At 43.4% G+C, this 22,415-nt stretch overlaps 1 protein-coding gene across 1 annotated transcript; it reads left to right on the forward strand.

Moving 5' to 3' along the window:
- Positions 1 to 1,113: 1,113 nt before the first annotated feature.
- LOC137542419 (keratin, type I cuticular Ha6-like) lies at positions 1,114 to 18,330 on the forward strand. Its single transcript, XM_068264314.1, has 6 exons — positions 1,114 to 1,317; positions 7,811 to 7,893; positions 10,270 to 10,426; positions 14,355 to 14,516; positions 14,611 to 14,736; positions 18,109 to 18,330. Exons 1-6 carry the CDS (start codon positions 1,147 to 1,149, stop codon positions 18,328 to 18,330), a joined length of 921 nt encoding a protein of 306 aa, XP_068120415.1. The 5' UTR covers positions 1,114 to 1,146.
- Positions 18,331 to 22,415: the final 4,085 nt, after the last annotated feature.

A 22,415-nucleotide genomic window follows, 5' to 3' on the forward strand; every position in this document is an offset into this window, starting at 1 on the left:
GATTATTGTAGCTTGTGTGGATCAGAAGTCATGGAAGCATGTGATCTGCCCCCTCCCCTCCCCACACACACACCACGACCACCCCAACTCAGTAACAGTTTAGTTCTGCTTGGTCCAGCATACTGTAATTACTGTAATGTGCAGTAGATTGCAAGAGGTTGTAAGTAGGCAAAACAGTCTGAAGAGACTGCAGGCTGTAGCTTTGAAAGGACTGTGCTGTAATATGCATTTGACCACGAGCTCCTTGCCATATTTGCTTAATCTGGCTTTTAAACAGATAAAAACATGCTCTGCCACTTAGTATGTATTTTGAGATTTAACTTTTGCTTTTAAACTACTAAAACTGCTTGAAGGTTAACCTGGGTACTGTTTATGCTCTTTTACATTGCTTTCATTTGCATCCCTTATTCACCTATGTCACATAACTCTGTGGTCTTAATCGCTTTCAAGTCTTAATTACCTGCTGTAGCTTTTGCATCTGTGATGCTTTGATGGGTTGATTGAAATCATTAGGGTGGGACAAAGGCTCACTTTTCAGCTGTTTTCTTGCAATTATGATAAAAAGACTGTCAGATGATCACAGTCATAGTCGTGCATAAACGGCTGTAATAGTTTCCTAACTTAGCAGAATATCATTTAGTCATCTAAAATTGCACATCGCAACAATCAACTGAAAACTTGCTTAATCAAAGAAAGCTAGTGTCCTACCTGAAACTCCCCTGATGGCCTATATAAGCAGACACATATGGCCACAACTAATATTCTGAGCAACATTGTTTGGAATAAATCCAAGACACGTTCTAAAAAGTTCAGGAAAACAATTTGACGACCATGAACCACAGCCAGCACAAGCAGACCCATTCTTCTTCTGGCCATTTCAAGCAAAACATTCATGTGAGGAGCCACTCTCCAAAACTCTCCATTCATCAGGGAATTTCCCAGTATGTACACCATGGTGGATATCAAAAAGTCCACCATGCAACCCATAATACCCATGGGGGACAAAGTAAGCAGAGTGTTTTTTCAAAACACTCTTCCCTCACTCACGGGCACAATGGCCACAATCATGATAATCACTTAAACAACATTGGAAGCCATGGAAGTCGGAAGAGTGAAGGTTTTCTCAGTGTCAACGAGAAGGAAACCATGCAGCTCCTCAATGACCGACTGGCAACTTATCTAGAAAAGGTTCATTCTTTGGAAGAAGAAAATGCCCAAATGGAGAAGAAAATCTGTGAATGGCATGATAAGAATGCTCACATGTCACTGCCTGATTTCCAGCACTACTACAAGACAATTGAAGAGCTACAATGTAAGGTAAGCCAATTTGAAATGAGCAAAAGTGCATTGTAGCTGAATACATGTAATAGAAACTGTCTTTTAAGAGTAATGTTGAAAGTTGAAAGTGTAGCATAGGTAACACAAAAAAATGTCTACAAAGTGCTGTATATTTTTATTAGTTGAACTTGGCTGCTTGTTTTCTTCATCTTTCTTCTTGTTCTTCCTCTGCTGCTCCTCTCTACCAAGCTCTTTATTGGTTGCCAATTAACCAGAGGATCCAGTTCAAACTTTTAACCCTAAACTAGACAAGACAAATAGACAAATAACATTTATATTGCGCTTTTCTCCTGGCGGACTCAAAGCGCCAGAGCAGCAGCCACTAGGGCGCGCTCTATAGGCAGTAGCAATGTTAGGGAGACTTGCCAAAGGTCTCCTACTGAATAGGTGCTGGCTTACTGAACAGGCAGAGCCGAGATTCGAACCCTGGTCTCCTGTGTCAGAGGCAGAGCCCTTAACCATTACACCTTCCAGCCACAAAACTACAAAGCTCTCCACAATTTCTCTCCACTGTACATCTCACTAGTTTCCAAATACCAACCCGATCGCAATCTCAGGTCTGCACATGACCTTCTTGTGTCTAGTGTTGGGCGAACAGTGTTCGCCACTGTTCGGGTTCTGCAGAACATCACCCTGTTCGGGTGATGTTCGAGTTCGGCCGAACACCTGACGGTGCTCGGCCAAACCGTTCGGCCATATGGCCGAACTAAGAGCGCATGGCCGAACGTTCCCCGAACGTTCGGCTAGCGCTGTGATTGGCCGAACGGGTCACGTGGTTCGGACCCGAACGCGCTCTGATTGGCCGAACTGTCACGTGGTTCGGGTAAATAAATACCCGAACCACGTCATATCTCCGCCATTTGTCTGTGGGTTTAGCTTTGGGTAGGCAGGCAGGGTAGTTCGCGCTCCAGCCACGCTAGCCAGGGTCCCCCCCAGTCATTGTGTGTCGCTGCTGGGAACAGTAGTACACCGCTCGTTCAGCCACACTATATAGCATTCTGTGTACTGTTCTGTGTCTGCTGGGAACAGTAGTACACCGCTCGTTCAGCCACACTATATAGCATTCTGTGTACTGTTCTGTGTCTGCTGGGAACAGTAGTACACCGCTCGTTCAGCCACACTATATAGCATTCTGTGTACTGTTCTGTGTCTGCTGGGAACAGTGGTACACCGCTCGTTCAGCCACACTATATAGCATTCTGTGTACTGTTCTGTGTCTGCTGGGAACAGTAGTACACCGCTCGTTCAGCCACACTATATAGCATTCTGTGTACTGTTCTGTGTCTGCTGGGAACAGTGGTACACCGCTCGTTCAGCCACACTATATAGCATTCTGTGTACTGTTCTGTGTCTGCTGGGAACAGTGGTACACCGCTCGTTCAGCCACACTATATAGCATTCTGTGTACTGTTCTGTGTCTGCTGGGAACAGTAGTACACCGCTCGTTCAGCCACACTATATAGCATTCTGTGTACTGTTCTGTGTCTGCTGGGAACAGTGGTACACCGCTCGTTCAGCCACACTATATAGCATTCTGTGTACTGTTCTGTGTCTGCTGGGAACAGTGGTACACCGCTCGTTCAGCCACACTATATAGCATTCTGTGTACTGTTCTGTGTCTGCTGGGAACAGTAGTACACCGCTCGTTCAGCCAGACTATATACCATTGTTTACTGACACTATATAGCAGACTATATAGCATTGTGTGTACACCGCTCAGCCAGACTATATACCATTGTTTACTGACACTCTGTGTACACCGCTCAGCCAGACTATATACCATTGTTTACTGCCACTCTGATTCTGCTGGGAACAGTAGTACACCGCTCGCTCAGCCAGACTATATACCATTGTTTACTGACACTATATAGCAGACTATATAGCATTGTGTGTACACCGCTCAGCCAGACTATATACCATTGTTTACTGACACTCTGTGTACACCGCTCAGCCAGACTATATACCATTGTTTACTGCCACTCTGATTCTGCTGGGAACAGTAGTACACCGCTCGCTCAGCCAGACTATATACCATTGTTTACTGACACTATATAGCAGACTATATAGCATTGTGTGTACACCGCTCAGCCAGACTATATACCATTGTTTACTGACACTCTGTGTACACCGCTCAGCCAGACTATATACCATTGTTTACTGCCACTCTGATTCTGCTGGGAACAGTAGTACACCGCTCACCCGCCACTGTATAGCATTGTGCTCTGTGTCACTGCTGACAATAGTGGTACACCGCTCACCCACCACTGTATAGCATTTCTGTACTGCCACTGTACTGCTGCCAGTCAGCGTGTACTTTAAGTGAAATGAGGAAGAAATCCGGTGAAAGAGGGAGGGGCAAGGGAAGAGGTGTTTCCCCTGACGGTTCACGTACAGGCCACAGGGGAGCACCCAAGAAAACCCACTCAATACTGCCCATGTTGTCCAGGACAACAACCCTCACAGATCCAAAAGAACAGGACCAGATAATTACTTGGATGACCTCTCAAGCGTCCAGCAGTGGGTTAAGCAGCACCAGCACATCACGCACGAGGTCCGAGTCCTCAGCCAGTTAAAGTCTGGGCTTTCTTTGAAGACTGCACTGAGGATGTTACCATGGCGATTTGCAAGGTGTGCAAGACCCGCCTGAGCAGGGGGAAAAGTATTAACAACCTCTCCACCACCAGCATGAGCCGCCACATTCTATCCAAACATCCCACTCTGTGGGCAAACGCGGCAGGACAGGGTACCACCGTACCACCAGCAACACTGCCTCCCTTGGGTTCACCAGACTCACCACCAGACCCGCCTCAGCAGCAGCAGTAGCCCAGCCATTGCGTGGTTCACAACATTCACAAACATCAGACGATGCTGACACTGTCACTTTCCGGACTAGTGCTCTTGAGGTCTCCCAGTGTTCATCAAACACAACAACCAACAGCCCTTCGGTGTGCAGTGCTACGGTTGAGTTGTCTGTCTCTGAGATGTTTGAGCACAAGAGGAAATTGCCAGCAAATGACCCGCGGGCCGTGGCAGTAACAGCCAGCCAGCATAGCCAAGCTTCTGGCCTGCGAAATGCTGCCATATCGAGTGGTGGAGACAAACAGCTTCAAGGGCATGATGTCAGTGGCCATCCCACGTTACGTGGTTCCCAGCCGCTACCACTTTGCGCGCTCTGCAGTGCCTGAGTTGCATGAGCACGTGGTCAGCTAAATAACCCGAAGCTTGAAGAATGCCGTTGCCTGCAAGGTTCACCTCACCACTGACACCTGGACAAGTGCGTTCGGCCAGGGTCGATACATCTCCCTTACCGCGCACTGGGTGAACCTTGTGGAGCCTGGCAGTGATTCCTCACCTGCTACGGCGCGGGTGTTGCCCACGCCGCAAACAGCTGCACCGCCGTCCCTCCCACTGGATAACAACAGCAGCACCTACCTCTCTGACTCCTTCTCCTCCAACGCATCTCAAAGCTGTACCTCATCCGGAAACGCTAACCCAGCACCAGCAGCAGTAGGATCGTGGAAGCAGTGCAGCACAGCTGTTGGCATGCGTCAGCAAGCGTTGCTGAAGCTGATCTGCCTTGGGGATAAGCAGCACACAGGGGAGGAAATTTGGAGGGGAATAAAGGAACAGACGGATTTGTGGCTGGCACCGCTGGACCTGAAACCGGGCATGAAGCTAGACACCTGGCACGAACTGGCAATGTACGCAATAGAGGTGCTGGCTTGCCCGGCAGCCAGCGTTATGTCGGAACGCTGTTTCAGTGCTGCCGGAGGCATCATCACAGATCGGCGTATCCGCCTCTCCACAGAAAATGCAGACCGTCTGACTCAAATTAAAATGAATCAATCCTGGATTGGAAACGACTACGCAACACTCCTGGACCCCAACCAAGTAACATGACCGATGAACATCTGGGATGGTTTAGCGTTTCCGGTCCCTGTTTATTGAACCTCTCATCTGTATTACATTTATGACTGCATGGCGGCAAAAAGCATTGCTGCTATATCCGCACGCTTTTTGTCCTCATGCAAGGCCTGGGTTGTTGTGTCTCACAAAGCGTGGCCTTCTCCTCCTGCGCCTCCTCCTGTTCCATCACGTGTGCTGCTGCTGCTGCTGCTGCTGCTGGGTTACCGTTGCCGGTCCCTGTTTATGGAACCTCTTATCTTTATTACATTTATGACTACATGGCGGTACAAAGCATGCTATCCGCACGCTTTTTGTCCTCATGCAAGGCCTGGGTTGTTGTGTCTCACAAAGCGTGGCCTTCTCCTCCTGCGCCTCCTCCTGTTCCATCACGTGTGCTGCTGCTGCTGCTGCTGCTGGGTTAGCGTTGCCGCGTGGTCCCTGTTTATTGAACCTCTTATCTTTATTACATTTATGACTACATGGCGGTACAAAGCATGCTATCCGCACGCTTTTTGTCCTCATGCAAGGCCTGGGTTGTTGTGTCTCACAAAGCGTGGCCTTCTCCTCCTGCGCCTCCTCCTGTTCCATCACGTGTGCTGCTGCTGCTGCTGCTGCTGCTGGGTTACCGTTGCCGGTCCCTGTTTATGGAACCTCTTATCTTTATTACATTTATGACTACATGGCGGTACAAAGCATGCTATCCGCACGCTTTTTGTCCTCATGCAAGGCCTGGGTTGTTGTGTCTCACAAAGCGTGGCCTTCTCCTCCTGCGCCTCCTCCTGTTCCATCACGTGTGCTGCTGCTGCTGCTGCTGCTGGGTTAGCGTTGCCGCGTGGTCCCTGTTTATTGAACCTCTTATCTTTATTACATTTATGACTACATGGCGGTACAAAGCATGCTATCCGCACGCTTTTTGTCCTCATGCAAGGCCTGGGTTGTTGTGTCTCACAAAGCGTGGCCTTCTCCTCCTGCGCCTCCTCCTGTTCCATCACGTGTGCTGCTGCTGCTGCTGCTGCTGCTGGGTTACCGTTGCCGGTCCCTGTTTATGGAACCTCTTATCTTTATTACATTTATGACTACATGGCGGTACAAAGCATGCTATCCGCACGCTTTTTGTCCTCATGCAAGGCCTGGGTTGTTGTGTCTCACAAAGCGTGGCCTTCTCCTCCTGCGCCTCCTCCTGTTCCATCACGTGTGCTGCTGCTGCTGCTGCTGCTGGGTTAGCGTTGCCGCGTGGTCCCTGTTTATTGAACCTCTTATCTTTATTACATTTATGACTACATGGCGGTACAAAGCATGCTCTCCGCACGCTTTTTGTCCTCATGCAAGGCCTGGGTTGTTGTGTCTCACAAAGCGTGGCCTTCTCCTCCTGCGCCTCCTCCTGTTCCATCACGTGTGCTGCTGCTGGGTTAGCGTTGCCGCGTGGTCCCTGTTTATTGAACCACTTATCTTTATTACATTTATGACTGCATGGTGGTACAAAGCATGCTATCCGCACGCTTCTTGTCCTCATGCAAGGCCTGGGTTGTTGTGTCTCAAAGCGTGGCCTTCTCCTCCTGCGCCACCCTCCTCCTGTTCCATCACGTGTGCTGCTGCTGGGTTAGCATTACCGGTCCCTTTTCCTGGAACCTCTTATATGTATTACATTTATGACTGCATGCCGACAAAAAGCATGTTACCTGTGCAAAGAAAACAGACATTTCCCGCATTTAAAAGACAGTTTTCCCTTTGAAACTTTAAAATCGATTTTCTCAAAAACTATAAGCTCTTTTTGCTAAATTTTTTTTTCCTCTTGTACCCACTCCCAAGGTGCACATACCCTGTAAATTTGGGGTATGTAGCATGTAAGGAGGCTTTACAAACCACAAAAGTTCGGGTCCCCATTGACTTCCATTATGTTCGGAGTTCGGGTCGAACACCCGAACATCGCGGACATGTTCGGCCTGTTCGGCCCGAACCCGAACATCTAGATGTTCGCCCAACACTACTTGTGTCCTCCTCTAGAATTCGCTCGTCAAATTAACGTATACAAGATTTCGCATGCGCTTCACCCTTCCTCTGGAGTGCCCTTCCACAACATATCTGTCAGTCTTCAACCTTTGATATCTTTAAACGCTCCCTCAAAACTCACTTTTTATGCAGGCATCTGCTCTGACTTAGGTCATTCTCCCGTTGACCTAGGGCCAAGTTGCACTTCTACTAGATATCCTAAAAACACACTGCCTCGTATGTTTTTTGTATGCTACCCCACTTCTTATTTATCCCATTCCTTTAGATTGTAAACTTGTAAGGGCAGGACTCTCTTGTCCTTTTGTGTCTTGAAATTTGTTATACTTTTTTTTTTTAATTCGTCATGTTACTTTTGTCACTGTAAAATTACCAATTCTGTATTTTGTATCAATTCTGTATTTTGTTATCAATTTTGTATACTGGAGTATAACATTGTCTGTACTGAATTATTGTGCACCCCATGTTTGTTTCTTTCTTTGTACAGCGCCACAGAATATGTGTGCACTTTATAAATCAATATTAATAATGAAACAATAATTTCTCATGGTTGTAACAGGTCTCTGCTGCATCTGTGGAGAATGCCAGACTAGTCTTACAGATAGATAATGCAAGATTGGCTGCTGATGACTTCAAGAACAAGTAAGTTATTTGTGATTTTTCATAGCAACTGTAGGAAAAATGCAGTGTCACCAGATACGCTGCTCAACCCATGGAAATGGTTTCAAATTATGGAAAACCTGCCATCATTAAATACAAGGGTAGTTAGTATTTTGCTTTATGAAACTTAAAGTGAACCAGAGACGAAGCACCCTCATGTATTTTACTAAATATATCATTGTGAACATGACGATAAACTCCTACTCTGCTTTTTGTTTCATTCTATTCTGCTAAATCTGCCTGTTATCAGCTGTGATAAGAATCCCTGACTGAGCATTCAGTCTAGTTTTTCCCCAAATGATTATAGCTGATGTATTTTCAAGCCCAAGTCTGCCCCTTGTGGCTCTGCTTTCCTGTCATGTATCCTCACAGCAGAAAAGCAAAGCCAGGAGGGGGCGGGCTTGGGCTTGAAAAGACTTCACAGTAGACTGACTCAGCTATAGTCATTCAGGGCAAAGCTAGACTGAATGCTCAGTCAGGGATTCTTATCACAGCTGATAACAGGCAGATTTAGCAGTGAAGAATGAAACAGAGAGCAGGGTAGGTGTTTACTGTCATGTTCCCATTGATATATTTGGTAAAATACATGAAGGTGTCTCATCTCTGGTTCTCTTTAAATGTAACTCTTTTTAAATGAATATATTCTGTTTAGTACAAACAAATTACCTCAGATTAGAAGCATAAATTATTACATATTAATGTTTTATTTCCTTTCTTATATTTGGAGCTCCACATTTTAATTTCACTGACCAGTTTTCCATTGCATTTTAGTAAGAGGGCTTTTGGGTCCTTTGTAGCCCCTGACACACTCCAATGAGTTCTGGTTCACCATGAGCTTGCTGGGCCATCTGCAACTATGGGTGTTTCAAGTCCTACCCCATAGAGCCACATTAATCCATGCCATGCATCAATGATCAACCAATTCAAAACAGTCTGTATGCATGTTGGATTATTGTGGCTCTGTACAATTAACATGCTGACACATCATTGTATTCTGGCAGTTCTGGAGGTGTGGCTAGCTTACAGGGACAAGGGTTGATTTGCATATTCAGCAGTGATGCATTATGGGAGATGACATATGCTCACTCCAACTCCACTCCACTGAATTATCGCAAGTACCTTCTATTTTAAAGAGAATCTGTACTGTCTGATTTGTACAATAAAAAACATACCAATCAAGTCACTGTGATCTCCTGGGTACCTCTTTGCTGTTTCCGCCACTTGCCGATGCGATCCAGGCTTTTAATCACCAGTTTTAGGCAGTGTTTACAAACAAAACACATGTCCACTAACCGACACCAACAGAAGTGATGTTTGTATATAAATAACATATATATATATATATATATATATATATATATATATATATATATATATATATATATGTGTGTGTGTATACTACAAGTTTTTATTACATACTGAATTATCTGCACTCCAGCCGGGTTTCTCAGCATGGGCAGCTCCCTCCCCCCTCAGACAAGCTGAAATTGAGAGCAGAGACACTGTCTGTCGCTAATAGACAAAGCACACACACAGAGCCTGCAGGGAGCGTGCATAACTTCTCCTTATCACAGCAGAGGCAGTGCATTCCTCTCTGGGTGGAAAAAGCTTGACAAAGAAAAGAAGATTATATATATTACAGAGACAGTGCAACTAGAAAAGGCTGCAGTAATCCAGACCACATTAGAACAGGTATAGGAACTTATAGGCTAGAAGGAAAAAGGCTGAAATTTTTGTTACAGAGCCTCTTTAAGAAAGCAAACTTTTGTTTAAGTTAACCTCCTTAGCGGTAACACCGTGCTACACACGGGGTAGCCGCCGCGGAGGATCACATGGCCCCAGGACTTAAAAACGAAACAAAACTGGTGCAATACGCTTTAGCTAGCAGTTCACTAGCTAAGCGTATGCACAAAGTTGCTCCGGTCCCCCGCAATCGCCCGCAATTACTTGCGGGGTACATACCTCCCAGCGTTCCCACACTGGCGCAGCCTCCCAATCGGCTCCAGGCTTCGCGATGACGGCAATCAGGATTGCAGTTGACGTCATGACGTCATCTCCGATCGTCGCCATAGCAACGCCGGAAGCCGATCCGGAAACTGCGCTCTTCGTGGGATCGTGGCGAGGTACTTATAGCCGGCGGCGATCGGCAGGCATGGGGGGGACCAGAGCAACCTTCTACATACGCTTAGCTAGCGAAATGCTAGCTAAAGCATTATAAAAAGAAATTTGGGGGCAAAAAAATTCCTAGTGTACCGCCAAGGGGGTTAAAAACTAAAGAGTCCTTCAAGTGAAAAAAGTAATGCAATGCAATGCAATGCAACTCGCTCATTATTGCTCAATGTTATTCCTCTTTTCAAGGTATGAGATGGAGATCAGGCTGAGAACCTTTGTGGACACTGACTTGAAAGAATTGCGTAAAGTATTGGATGGGCTAAGCATAGAGCGAAGTGACCTGGAGGTCCAAGTGCAGGACTTACAGGATGATTTGCTGCAGATGAAAAAGCATCATGAAGAGGTACATTTTAATGAATAGTATAAATGGTTATACTAAAATGTTTAAGCTGCTCTATCCAAAGATAAATCCAGACTAAAAAGTAGAATACATTTGTAAGAATTGTACAGCAAGAAGAGTCCAGCTCTAATAACAATAAGGTTGTGTTTATGGCTACACAGTGGCATAGTGGTTAGCACTGTTGCCTTGCATCCCTATTCCCTGGGTCGAATCCCAGCCAGGACACGATCTGCACAGAGTTTGTATGTTTTTCCAGTGTCTGTGTGGGTTTCCTCCACGTACTCTGGTTTCCTCCCGCATCCCCGAAACACACAGATACGTTTAATTGGCTTCCCCCTAAATTTGCCCTAGACTATGATACATACACTACACACTACATATATAGACCTATAACTATGGTAGGGATTAGATTGTGAGCTCCTCTGAGGGACAGTTAAGTGACAAGACAATATACTCTGTACAGTAAAACAATACTTATAGAGTGTGCTACCCCTTCCCAATGTTCAGTACATAAACAATGAGTTCTTGATGGACCGTCCTCCACTGTTTAGCATCCAGTTTCCAGGTACTCCAAGGAATTCATCCGTTAGTGACACAGTTCACATGTATGGAAAGAGAAGACAGATATCATAGTGTGATCCATTTTTTGAACCATATGGGGACCATCACCCTATGGGGTCCAACTGTGCAAACTTCTACTGGGGGGGTCACCTCTATATCCGTCACCATTAGCCAACAAATGGCACGCTCACCTTGCTGCAAGGCTGCCCAGCCTCACAGACAGCAACTGCACTTTAAAAGGGTTAACCAGCTTCTTTCCAGTGGTAAATGATGCATCCACTCTCAAACAAAACAACAAGATAACATCATAGTGCAATCACGCTTGCAAAGCAACTAGGTTCAAAAGACAGCTACCGTCTATTAATCTCCTGCTCACCCTTTGCTGCTGCTGCCCACACTCACAGACAGCTGTCCACGTCCACGTTGTCCGCGGAGCCTGGAAGGGAAGCAACCAGCAGCAGGAGGAGACGTCCCCTGAGTGTTTTAACTTTATAAGCGCTTTTTACTCTGATGTTTGTGAGTACAATTCTTAAATTTTATAGAATAAATCATCGATTTTACACTATTGGAAGCCTTTCAGTTTATAGATGTATGCCTGATGGTCTGTGGAAGTGGAATATATTCTTAAACACTGAGGCTGAGACTGCACACCCATAAAGCGTGGACAGCTGTCTGTGAGTGTGGGCAGCAGCAGCAAAGGGTGAGCAGGAGATTAATAGACGGTAGCTGTCTTTTGAACCTAGTTGCTTTGCAAGCGTGATTGCACTATGATGTTATCTTGTTGTTTTGTTTGAGATTGGACGCATCATTCACCACTGGAAAGAAGCTGGTTAACCCTTTTAAAGTGCAGTTGCTGTCTGTGAGGCTGGGCAGCCTTGCAGCAAGGTGAGCGTGCCATTTGTTGGCTAATGGTGACGGATATAGAGGTGACCCCCCAGTAGAAGTTTGCACAGTTGGACCCCATAGGGTGATGGTCCCCATATGGTTCAAAAAACGGATCACACTATGATATCTGTCTTCTCTTTCCATACATGTGAACTGTGTCACTAACGGATGAATTCCTTGGAGTACCTGGAAACTGGATGCTAAACAGTGGAGGACGGTCTATTAAGAACTCATTGTTTATGTACTGAACATTTGGAAGGGGTAGCGCACTCTATAAGTGTTGTTTTATTTGATGAGATGTACATGTAGCATCTGTGATTGAGTTGCAGCAAGCCCTAATATAGAGGGGAGGGTAAGAGGAGGGGAGTGCAATTGAAAAACTATAGAGGATTCTCTGTACAGTGCTGTGGAAGATGTTAGTGCCAGTGGTGGGCCGAAATTTTGCAAATGCAAAATTTTGCATTGAAATTCGCAATTACTCATCGTAATCGTAATGTGAAATTTCAGAGAAAATTGTTATTCATTTCAAATGTGATAGTAGTATTTCAAAATTTCGCGGAATTTTTCTCATTTTTGTGAAATTTTGCATAATTTTGTGCCGACTTTAGAGGTTAATAGCAAAGCCCCATACATGCTAGTTCTACCAAAATTGCTACACATGTCAAGCAGAATAATGCTCACAAAAATAATTTTTCAAAAAGACCTTGTAGATTTTGAAAAACTCGATTTTAAAAATGCAAAGAAAATGGTTTTTAAACCGTAATTTTTCTAAGTTTAAAAAACATTTTTTACTTGCGTTTCTAAAATCGAGTTTCTTCTTCTTCTATTCTTTTTTTGACTTGTACCCACGATTCTCCTTAACATAGGTAGCAATTTTGGTGTCAATATCATGTATGGGGGCTTTGCTAATCACTGCTAAAGTCGGCATGAAATTACAGCAAATTTTATGCAAAATTACGAATGACTACATGAAATCAATTTAATTTGCAAATCGTAATTACGTATAAGCGTAATTGGGTAAATGTATGCGAAATTTAGCGAAATCGTAATTTGTTGATTATGATCATCACTAGTTAGTAAATACATAATAATAATAATAATAATGAGTGGCTTGCAATCAACAGCTACATAGCTTTGTAATGTATCAAGCAATGGGATGGAATTATGGCTGATTCCTGGCCTGCTGGAACATGATTGAACACTGAGTGCTGCACACAGGCCATCCAATGACTGTTATTAGGTAGATTTTGATAGTTTTTATCAGTATGCTTAAAAATCTAACAGTATGTTTTGAGGCTTAAAGCGGATCCGAGATGAAAAACTAACTATAACAAGTAACTTGTCCATATATCTTATCTAGAGGTTAGATAGTTTACACAGTAAATCTAGCTGCAAACAGCTTCAATAGAATCTGATTATTTCTTCCTGTGATACAATGACAGCAGTCATGTTGTTTGTAAACATTACATACAGGCAAGCTTATCTGAAATCTTGAGCACTCAGCCTGTGAAAAAAACCTAATCCCCCTCCTCCTCCCTAATCCTCTCCGCCTCTGAAATTCTGGCTAGTAATACCTCCCCCTCCTCCTGCCCGGACTGAGCTCCCATAATGCCTTGCTACGGTTTGAAAATGCCTTGACTCTCTGAAAACCTGTGGGCGAGGCTTGTTTAGTTTAAGAGTATTAAAACAAAAAAGTATTTGGCTTGAGGAATGCCCTATAAACAATAGGAAAGGAACACCATTATGCAATGAGTAAAAGTTCATGTCGGATCCACTTTAAGCCTCTATCCGGGATAAAGCACATTTTTCCTCTGTAGGGGTGTAAAATAGCCAACTGGTTGAATATGCCTTCGGGAGTCCTTCATGTTTCACATAGTAGTAACTTTGTAGAAACATTTTCAATTACATTGCAAAATTGTAAAGCAAAATTTTAAACTATTGCAAAATTAATATTACACATAATCATCATTAGAATGCATAATTTCAGACTGACTTGTAATTTCATGAAATAGTCATCTATGTGAAAATGTCAATTGACTTCAATGCATTTGAGGAAAAGGAATTTTCACATGCATGCCCATGCATTTTCACACATATACTCAGTTATGCGTTCTTATGCCCACTGACTTCAATGCATGTAGTGAATGAATTAATGCCCTGGAATTTTCCATATATACAGTATGCTCATTTATGTGAAAATATAGTATGTTCAAAACACTTTAGTGAATTCCATGAGGCCTTGAACATTGTTTTGCATAATTTGTGAAAATTATGCAAAATTAAGATTACATGCAAACTCTTTATTACAATCAAGATCATAATTGTAAAAAATTATTTCAAATTTTTTTAAAAGCCAAATTATCTAATGCACTCAATAGCACTGGTGTTAAGAATAAGTCACCAAATCCTGGTGCTTTTTCTGGGGTGCTGTCTGTTTTTTCTGTACTTTTCTGGTCACTTTGACCAACTACTTTTGTTCTTGAAGGATGTCACCTGCCTGAGAAACCAACTGGGTGCCAGAATCAATGTCCACGTAGATGCTCCTCCATCCATTGATCTCAACAAGCTACTGGGAGACGTCAGAGAACAGTATGAAAATCTGATGGATAGAAACCTGAAAGAGGTGGAGAGCATTTTCCTTGCCAGGGTAAAGCTTTTTTTTTTGCAATAAACTCTGTAAAGGCTAAACATGTTTTGTTTATGTATGGATTAATATATGTATGTATATTTTCATTTCATAGAGTGAGGAACTAAACCAGCAGGTGGCTTCTGGATCAGAACAACTTCAGTCAGTTCAGACTGAACTTATTGACTTGAAACGCTGTCTACAAACTCTTGAGATTGAATTACAAAGTCAACTGAGTATGGTATGCTTCTAAAATTCAACCTTTTTCAGCAAGAAAAAACACCAGAAAATGGCTGATAACGCCTAGTTCAAAGTATTTTTGTTCCCACTAGCAGGCTAAGTTCCAGATATTGGGTCAGGCTCACACGAATGTATGAAAGCAAAGATATTAGTATATGGGTACATAGGTCTGCACTCTCAGATCTAAAGGAGTACATATGTTACAGCAGGCAGCAGTGGTGGGTAAGAAAAGAAGAGGTCAAAGCCTAACACCCTTTTTGTGGTCCAAACTGCTTCAACCGAGGCTAAAGCCTCCTTGGCGTCTGACAAAGTGGTTTGGACTACAAAATAGCTGTTAGGCTTAGGGATGCTGGCTGGATTCTGCAGAATTGTTAATTCCGTGATTCCGGCCGTAATTAGGCCAATTCCAATTCCGGTAGTCGGAACGGAATTACTAAACCTCTCAAACGGAATTCCGCGGAAATTTTTTTATTTCGGCGGAATTTTTCAGAAAAACACAGGAGGAGGAGGATTTTTAAAAAATTTCCGACGGAATCCGGAATTCCGCGGAATTTCATACAAATCCCGCGGAATTTTCATAGCGACGTAATTTATCATTGACGGAATCCGTGATTTCCGGCGGAACGGAATTTTCTGGTTCCGATCATCCCTAGTTAGGCTTTGCTTTCATGGAACTTTCTATATAGTGAGCACAGGCCTGTTTCACTACTTAACCTCTCTGGCAGTATGAATATTTCAAAATGTATTGCCCAAAAGTGGTGCAATTTTATTTCAAGCTTTTAGACCCTAAAAATCATACCGCTAGATAGATCTGTGGCAGCCCTGCACATTCCACACCTCTGATAGATCCAATTCGGGATCCTGTTCCGATTGATCCACTCTGAGCTGCGGATTTCCAGCCCGAGCCTGGCTCGGGGTTACCGATAAGGAGGTTTTGGATGACTGGCTTGCACCCCCTGTAGTGACCAGGCCATTTTTTACAATTCTGCACCCTGCAGCTTTAACAGGCATGTGCTTGGCCATCCAACTTACCATCCAAAATGAATTTTTCCTCCTTTTCTTGCCACCAGCAGAGCTTTCTGTTGGTGGCATCTGATTGCTGCTGCAATGTTGTGTTGTTTTTTTTTAAATACAAATCTCTATTTTCTTTTTAATTTACCTCTACCCAAGAGCCAATCCCTGTGATCGCCTCTCATAGGCACCAGCCTATGAGAGGGATCGCATTGTGAGCCTCTCCTGGGGACAGCTCAGTGACAGAGCTGTCCCCTAACAGCACTGCACTAGATCGCAGCACTGTATAATTATTTGTGGCTGTTTTTTTTTTTTATATTTACAGCCTGCTGCTCCGATCACAGCTGATAGGCTGTCAGCAGGGATGTGCGCGCAGTTGCGATCCCTGTTAATCTCCGCGCCAGGACTTGACGCACTGGGGGAGCCACTCGGCGGCCACCGATTGGCGTTAGGCGGTCGCAGAGTGGTTAAAGGTCAGCTGTGGAGTAACCAGCCGGTCCCATCTAGTGCCAGCTATTTTCCTTCTTTTTTAGATTTACACACGTATAACAGTTGCCTTCTCTGGCCATAAATGGCTGAAATTGAGTGAATCTTCACACATCTAAAAGTACTGTCAGCATCCAGGGATGGTCAGAATTGTTGATTTTTTTCAAATCCAACAAAATTCTGACAAAATTGAGAAATTTCTAATGGAATTCTGATCGAATTCCAAAGTTTGCGAATTCTGAGTTTGCATAGCAATATCTGGGAATTGCAAGTTTTTGTGAATATATGCAAGTTTATATGAATATATATGCAACTTGTAAAAACGCAGTATGTTCACAGAAAGTAGCAATTTTGCTTAGACTTATCGCATAGAATTTCTCATTCATTATTCACTATTGGTGTGAAAAAAAAAATCTGCTTAACGTTTGGAATTTATGCATCAGAATTCCGTGAGTTCTTAATTCCCACTTAGAATTTGAAATTGCGTAATTTCGAACAGTCGGAATTCAGAATTTTTCTAACTCCATTTGGTTATCCCTATTAGCATCTACAATAGATCTATAACACAGGACAAAACCAGCAATGTGGCATGTTACTCTGGGAACTTCCTGTTCTGTTTTGTTTTTTCAAAACCATGTTAACCACAGGACCACCGTGGAAAACCCCCCTAAAGACCAGGCTAATTTTTGTGAAAATGGCCACTGCAGCTTTAAGGCCAAGCTGCAGGGCCGCACAACTCAGCACACAAGTGATCCCCCCCCCCCCTCCTTATCTCCCCACCCACAGAGCTCTCTGTTGGTGGGGTCAGATCACCCCCCCGGGTGTTTAATTGTGTTTTTTTTTATACATTTTGCTTTTTTTAAAAATGTGTTTATATTCCCCACTCCCTCACTTTCCCCGCTGGTCAATCCATGTGATCAGCTGTCATAGGCTTCAGCCTATGACAGCCGATCACCGCCGACAGTCGGGAGGGGACAGCCACTGATCGCAGCGCTGTACAATGTGTAGACGGCGGTTTCACCGTCTAACAGTCTCCCGAGTGGTAAATGCCGCTCGGAGACTGAAGTCGGGGCGGAGCTCTGCCCCTGAAGCAGGAGATGCTGCGCGCGATCTCTTGCAAATCCCAGCCCCAGGACTTGACGCCAATTGGCGTTAGGCAGTCCTGGGGCTGCCGCCGTGACCACGCCCATTGGTGTGGGGCAGTCTTTACGTACTTAAATTATACTTAGAACTGACTAGGACACCCTGATATTCCAGATGTGTACTTTAAGTAGCAAATGGGCAAAGCAGTCTTAACCAGGAATGTTTTCTTTATCACATTCAGGCATGATCTTGCATTGGTCTGGTTTGCCTTATTTTAGGGGTGCATATACGCATCCAATTTTGATTGGCCATTGACTGGCCTATTTTACCACTGTATGTAGTATAAGATCTTACCTGCACAGGCCTGTTCATAGTATTCGATATCTGGTTGCCTTCACTACATGGTAAAATTGGTCAGTCATTAGCTAATCACAATTGGATGTGTGTACCCACCCTAAAGACTGGTACACACTTTTAAGTGTGCACCAGGCTTTAAGGTGGGTACACACATCCCACTTTGATTAGCTAATGACTGACCAATTTTACCACTTCCATGTAGTTTGAAGGCAAACCAATATTGAATACTATGAGCAGATTGTGTAAGTAAACCCTAATTCTACATGTACAGTAGTCTGAGTGATTACCTACAAAATTTGCTCACAGTATCAAATATCTGTTAACCATCGTACTACATGGAAGGGCGTAAGATTAGTCAGTGATTAAACAATCGTAAATGAAAGTGTGTATCAGGCTTTACACCCATCACCAATTTATATTTGTATTTTGCTTTTAGAAAGCAGCACTTGAGTGCACCCTGGCAGAGACGGAAGCTACCTTTGGCTCTCAGCTTCTCCAGCTACAAAGCCTGATTGACAATGTGGAAGAGCAACTCTCACAGATCCGCTCTGAACTAGAGAGACAGATTTACGAGTACAAGATCCTGATGGCTCAAACAACCCATCTGGAGATGGAGATCTTAACATACAAGCAACTGCTGGAAGCCCAGGATGTTTAGTAGGTGAACTTATTTCATGCTTTAACCACTTCAGTAGCGGCAGCCTCTGCCCCCTTAAAAGGAAGGTCCAAGCAAAATAAAAAAATGAGTTTGACTTACCTGGGGCTTCTACCAGCCCCATGCAGCCATCCTGTGCCCTTGTAGTCACTCACTGCTGCTTCAGTCCCCCGCTGGCAGCTTGCCGACCTTGGAGGTCGGCGGTCCGTATTGCGTACATTTTTACGCATTCCCGCTAGTGCAGGAACATTAACACATACCTTTTTACGCATTACTGGTTCAATGTGTAAAAATGTACGCATTGAACCAGTAATGCGTAAAAATGTATGCGTTAATGTTCCTGCACTAGCGGAAATGCGTAAAAATGTACGCAATGCGGCCCGCCGACCTCCTAGGTCGGCAAGCTGCCAGTGGGGGACTGGAGCAGCAGTGAGTGACTACAAGGGCACAGGATGGCTATATGGGGCTTGTAGAAGCCCTAGGTAAGTCAAACTCAATTTTTTATTTTGCTTGAACCTTCCCTTTATGGATTATCTTAATGTACGCAGCTAAAATGACTGATTTAACTAGATCTGGACCGACGTAGGTTGAATCTACGTCCAGCAGGTGGTGCTGCGGCCCTGACTGGACGTAGGTTCAACGTCCCATTAACTGCGATCTCGCCGCTTTGACTCCAAAGTCTCTGACGGCAGAGCGCTGTGCAACGGTCATGAGCCGTTTTCATTGGCTCCTGACCCTGTCAATCAATGTAAGCCAATGGGATTGGCTTACAGTGATGACAGGGCCAGGAGCCAATGAAAACTGCTCCTGACCTGCACACAGTGCTCTGCCATCATAGATAGAACCAGCCTATATTCTGCCGTCATAGATAGAACTACATAGAACCAGCCTATATTATTTTTTTCCCACTCTAAGGGACTAGTGCAAAACCTGTCGGATCTGTCAAAGTTTTACTGCCTTGGGTAAGTGACCGGGAGATAGGAAGTAAGCAATATACAGTATAGTGCATTTTACTCTGGTCAAAATGGGCATTTGTATGTAGGCATTTAAAATTTTACAATTTTTCACAATAGATGCCCTTCAGGGCTCTTTTACACTCCCTGTGATTCCAAGTTCTGGATTGGATGTGATTTTACATGCTATTCTTATTTTGATTGTAATTTAACCACTTCAGGACGAGAGAAATTTTCACATATCGGCACTGCTCCCATTCATTCGTCAATAACTTTATTACTACTTATCACCCCTAAAGTATCTATATATAGGTTTTCGTTTTTTTTCAGGACAAATTAGGCTGTTAGTGTGTGAACATTTTGTTTAGTAATTACCTTAATTTCTTTGCATTTTAAAGGGAAATTAAGGTAGAAAATAGAAAAAAACACACTATTTCTTCATTTACATCCAATATAGCTTTATAATAAACAGTGCTAAGTATAAGTTAAACCCACACATTTTATTTGCTCATCCATCCTGGTTATTACAACATTTAGATTATGTTCCTAGCACAATGTACGATGACAATATTGTATTTGGAAATAAAGGTGTCTTTTTTTTTGTCTGTTTTTTGCTTTCTCATTCTACCCTATCGATGATTACAAACAAACAAACAAACACAGAACATTTATATTGTGCTTTTCTCCTGGTGGACTCAAAGCCAGAGCTGCAGCCACTAGGACGTGCTCTATAGGCAGTAGCAGTGTTAGGGAGACTTGCCCAAGGTCTCTTACTGAATAGGTGCAGGCTTACTGAACAGGCAGAGCCGGGATTCGAACCCTGGTCTCCTGTGCCAGAGGCAAAGCCCTTAACCATTACACTATCCAGCCACTACATTATGAGACCTTTATGAGAACTTATTTGCAAAAATAATAGTAATATACCCTCATGGCATACATATTTAAAAAGCCAAGTTAACAATACATGTTTTTTTTCTCTTATATTCTTTTGCTTTGTTTTCATTTTACAAGTCTTTAATTTTGGTACATAATATGTGAACATTTCATTGCTTTTGATTCAGTTTGTGACTAAAAAGAATACACAAGACAAAGGCCTCAACCCTAAAACTTTCTAAACTCCATTCTACAACTTATTAGGGTTAAAATGTTACCACATATGTCTCTTGTAGTTTTGTTAAAACTTTCCCAAGTTTGACCATAGTTTTGAAAATGACTTTTTTATGTTAGATTGAGTTTGTCCCTACCCATTTTTTACGTGATGAGTGCCCACGCTTTAAGACACACCAAAATGTATTCTACAGCTCTTCACAGTTAAAATGATACCACATATGTCTCATTTAGTGACAAACTGGTGGTGAACTCTCCACAAATACACTGGACAAATACTGTATATTGGTCCAGTTAGGCTTAAGTGGAGTCCTGCATGCTGCATTTTTTTTTCTAAGCCCTGAGCGTTAAAACTATTTTCCAGGCACTGGCTGAGAATCAATAATATCATAAATCAACCATTACTGCAACTTTATCTTTATTTTTAATATGCATATTACATAACGTTTACATGCAATCAATGAAATATCATTTTTTTTTTGCAGCTTTCCAGAACATCAACATCATCAACACCACGAAAAGATCCGCAGAGAGAGTAAGTGTAAAGAAGAACTATTCATTCATTTTAACTACCTAAACAAAGTTATGTAGTTCTGATCCATTATTATGAGTTCATCATAACTTATCATAATAGACTTTGCAACATTAGTTCACCTTATTTGTACACTGTGCTCTCCAGCAACTCATAAAATGTGTTTGGCTTTCGGAGACACAGAAGAGGATTTGGCCATTCAGCAGTGATGCATCATGGGTGATCTTTCTTGCTCACATTACGTAAAGCTGAATATGAATTGCAAATACCTTCTTGTTTAACCGCATAAGAACCGCAGTGTTAAACCTGCTAGTGACCAGGACATTTTGTTACTAAAATGGCCACTGCAGCTTTAAGGTCTAGCTGCAGGGCCATACAACTCAGCACACAAGTGAGTTTATTCTCCCCACCAACAGAGCTCTCTGTTGGTGGGGTCTGATTTTTTTTTTTACTCTCCCCCCTCCCTCCCCCACCAGCCCATCAGCTTGATCGGCTGTCATAGGCTTCAGCTGTCAGGTCTCCCAGGGGGACGGCTGTGTCACACGGCTGTTCCCAGTACATCGCTGCCTTAGATCGCAGCGCTGTACATGTATATTAGATGGCAGTGTCACCGTCTAATAGTCTCCAAGCGGCAGTCGCCACTGGGAGACTGGAGGCGGAGCGGAGCCTCCAAGCAGGGATGCGTGAGCAGCAGCGCACACGATCTCCTGCTAGCCCCATAGAATGTTGTTCACGCCAATCGGCTTGGAGCGGTCCTGGGGCTGCCACCGCATCCACGCCAATCGGTAAGTAGTTAAAGTTTACCCGAGATGACATGTGACATGAGATAAACATGTGTATGTACAGTGCAAAACATATTAATAACCAGGCTGTTTTACTTGCTTTATTTTGCTCCCTGAAAGAGTTCATTTTTAAGTATGGAAGTGACAGTTTCTGTCTTGTCGGTAACTTGTCGGGCATATAGTAAATATCACTGATAAACAATTTACAGCTGTAAACGTTTTCCAGGCAGAATTCAACTTCTGAGGACAGAGGGAGATAGAAAAAGGGCAATGGTTCATGTATTTTCATTTAAGGACTCTTAATAGGCTGCCACCGAGCACATTCAATCTACCTTGTAAATGTTTAAATAAAAAATAAAACCATGGGATATGTAAAAAAAAAAAATATATATTTTTAGGAAAAGGAGGATAAATACAATTTTTATCTTATCAGTTTATTTTCTCCTTGATTCACTTTAAGCAAACAAATTCATATTTAGCATTGCGGTTTTTTTGTTAGTAAAGGGGCTTTTTGTTCTCTTTTGGCTCCTTATAATTTCTTAGTGGTTCTGTGTCACCATGACTTATCTGGGTACTTTGTACAGTGAACTTGTTGTCAGTGACAGACGTACAGTATATGGCTGCTCAGTAGTTCTTGCTTTACACTAGTGCCTCCCATAGGAATGTCAGAGTGATGACTGCAGAGGACGACACACACATGGCAGCGTCTGACTC

Source organism: Hyperolius riggenbachi, chromosome 12 (assembly GCF_040937935.1).
Source record: "Hyperolius riggenbachi isolate aHypRig1 chromosome 12, aHypRig1.pri, whole genome shotgun sequence".
Lineage (NCBI taxonomy): Eukaryota > Metazoa > Chordata > Amphibia > Anura > Hyperoliidae > Hyperolius > Hyperolius riggenbachi.

Excerpts from the sequence above, each read along its gene's own strand:
- LOC137542419 (XM_068264314.1), top strand. The coding sequence starts at position 1,147 with ATGCAGCTCCTCAATGACCGACTGGCAACTTATCTAGAAAAGGTTCAT. Across the intron at positions 1,318-7,810 it reads TTGAAGAGCTACAATGTAAG|GTCTCTGCTGCATCTGTGGA; the intron begins GTAAGCCAATTT and ends TGGTTGTAACAG. Across the intron at positions 14,737-18,108 it reads TACAAAGTCAACTGAGTATG|AAAGCAGCACTTGAGTGCAC; the intron begins GTATGCTTCTAA and ends TTTTGCTTTTAG.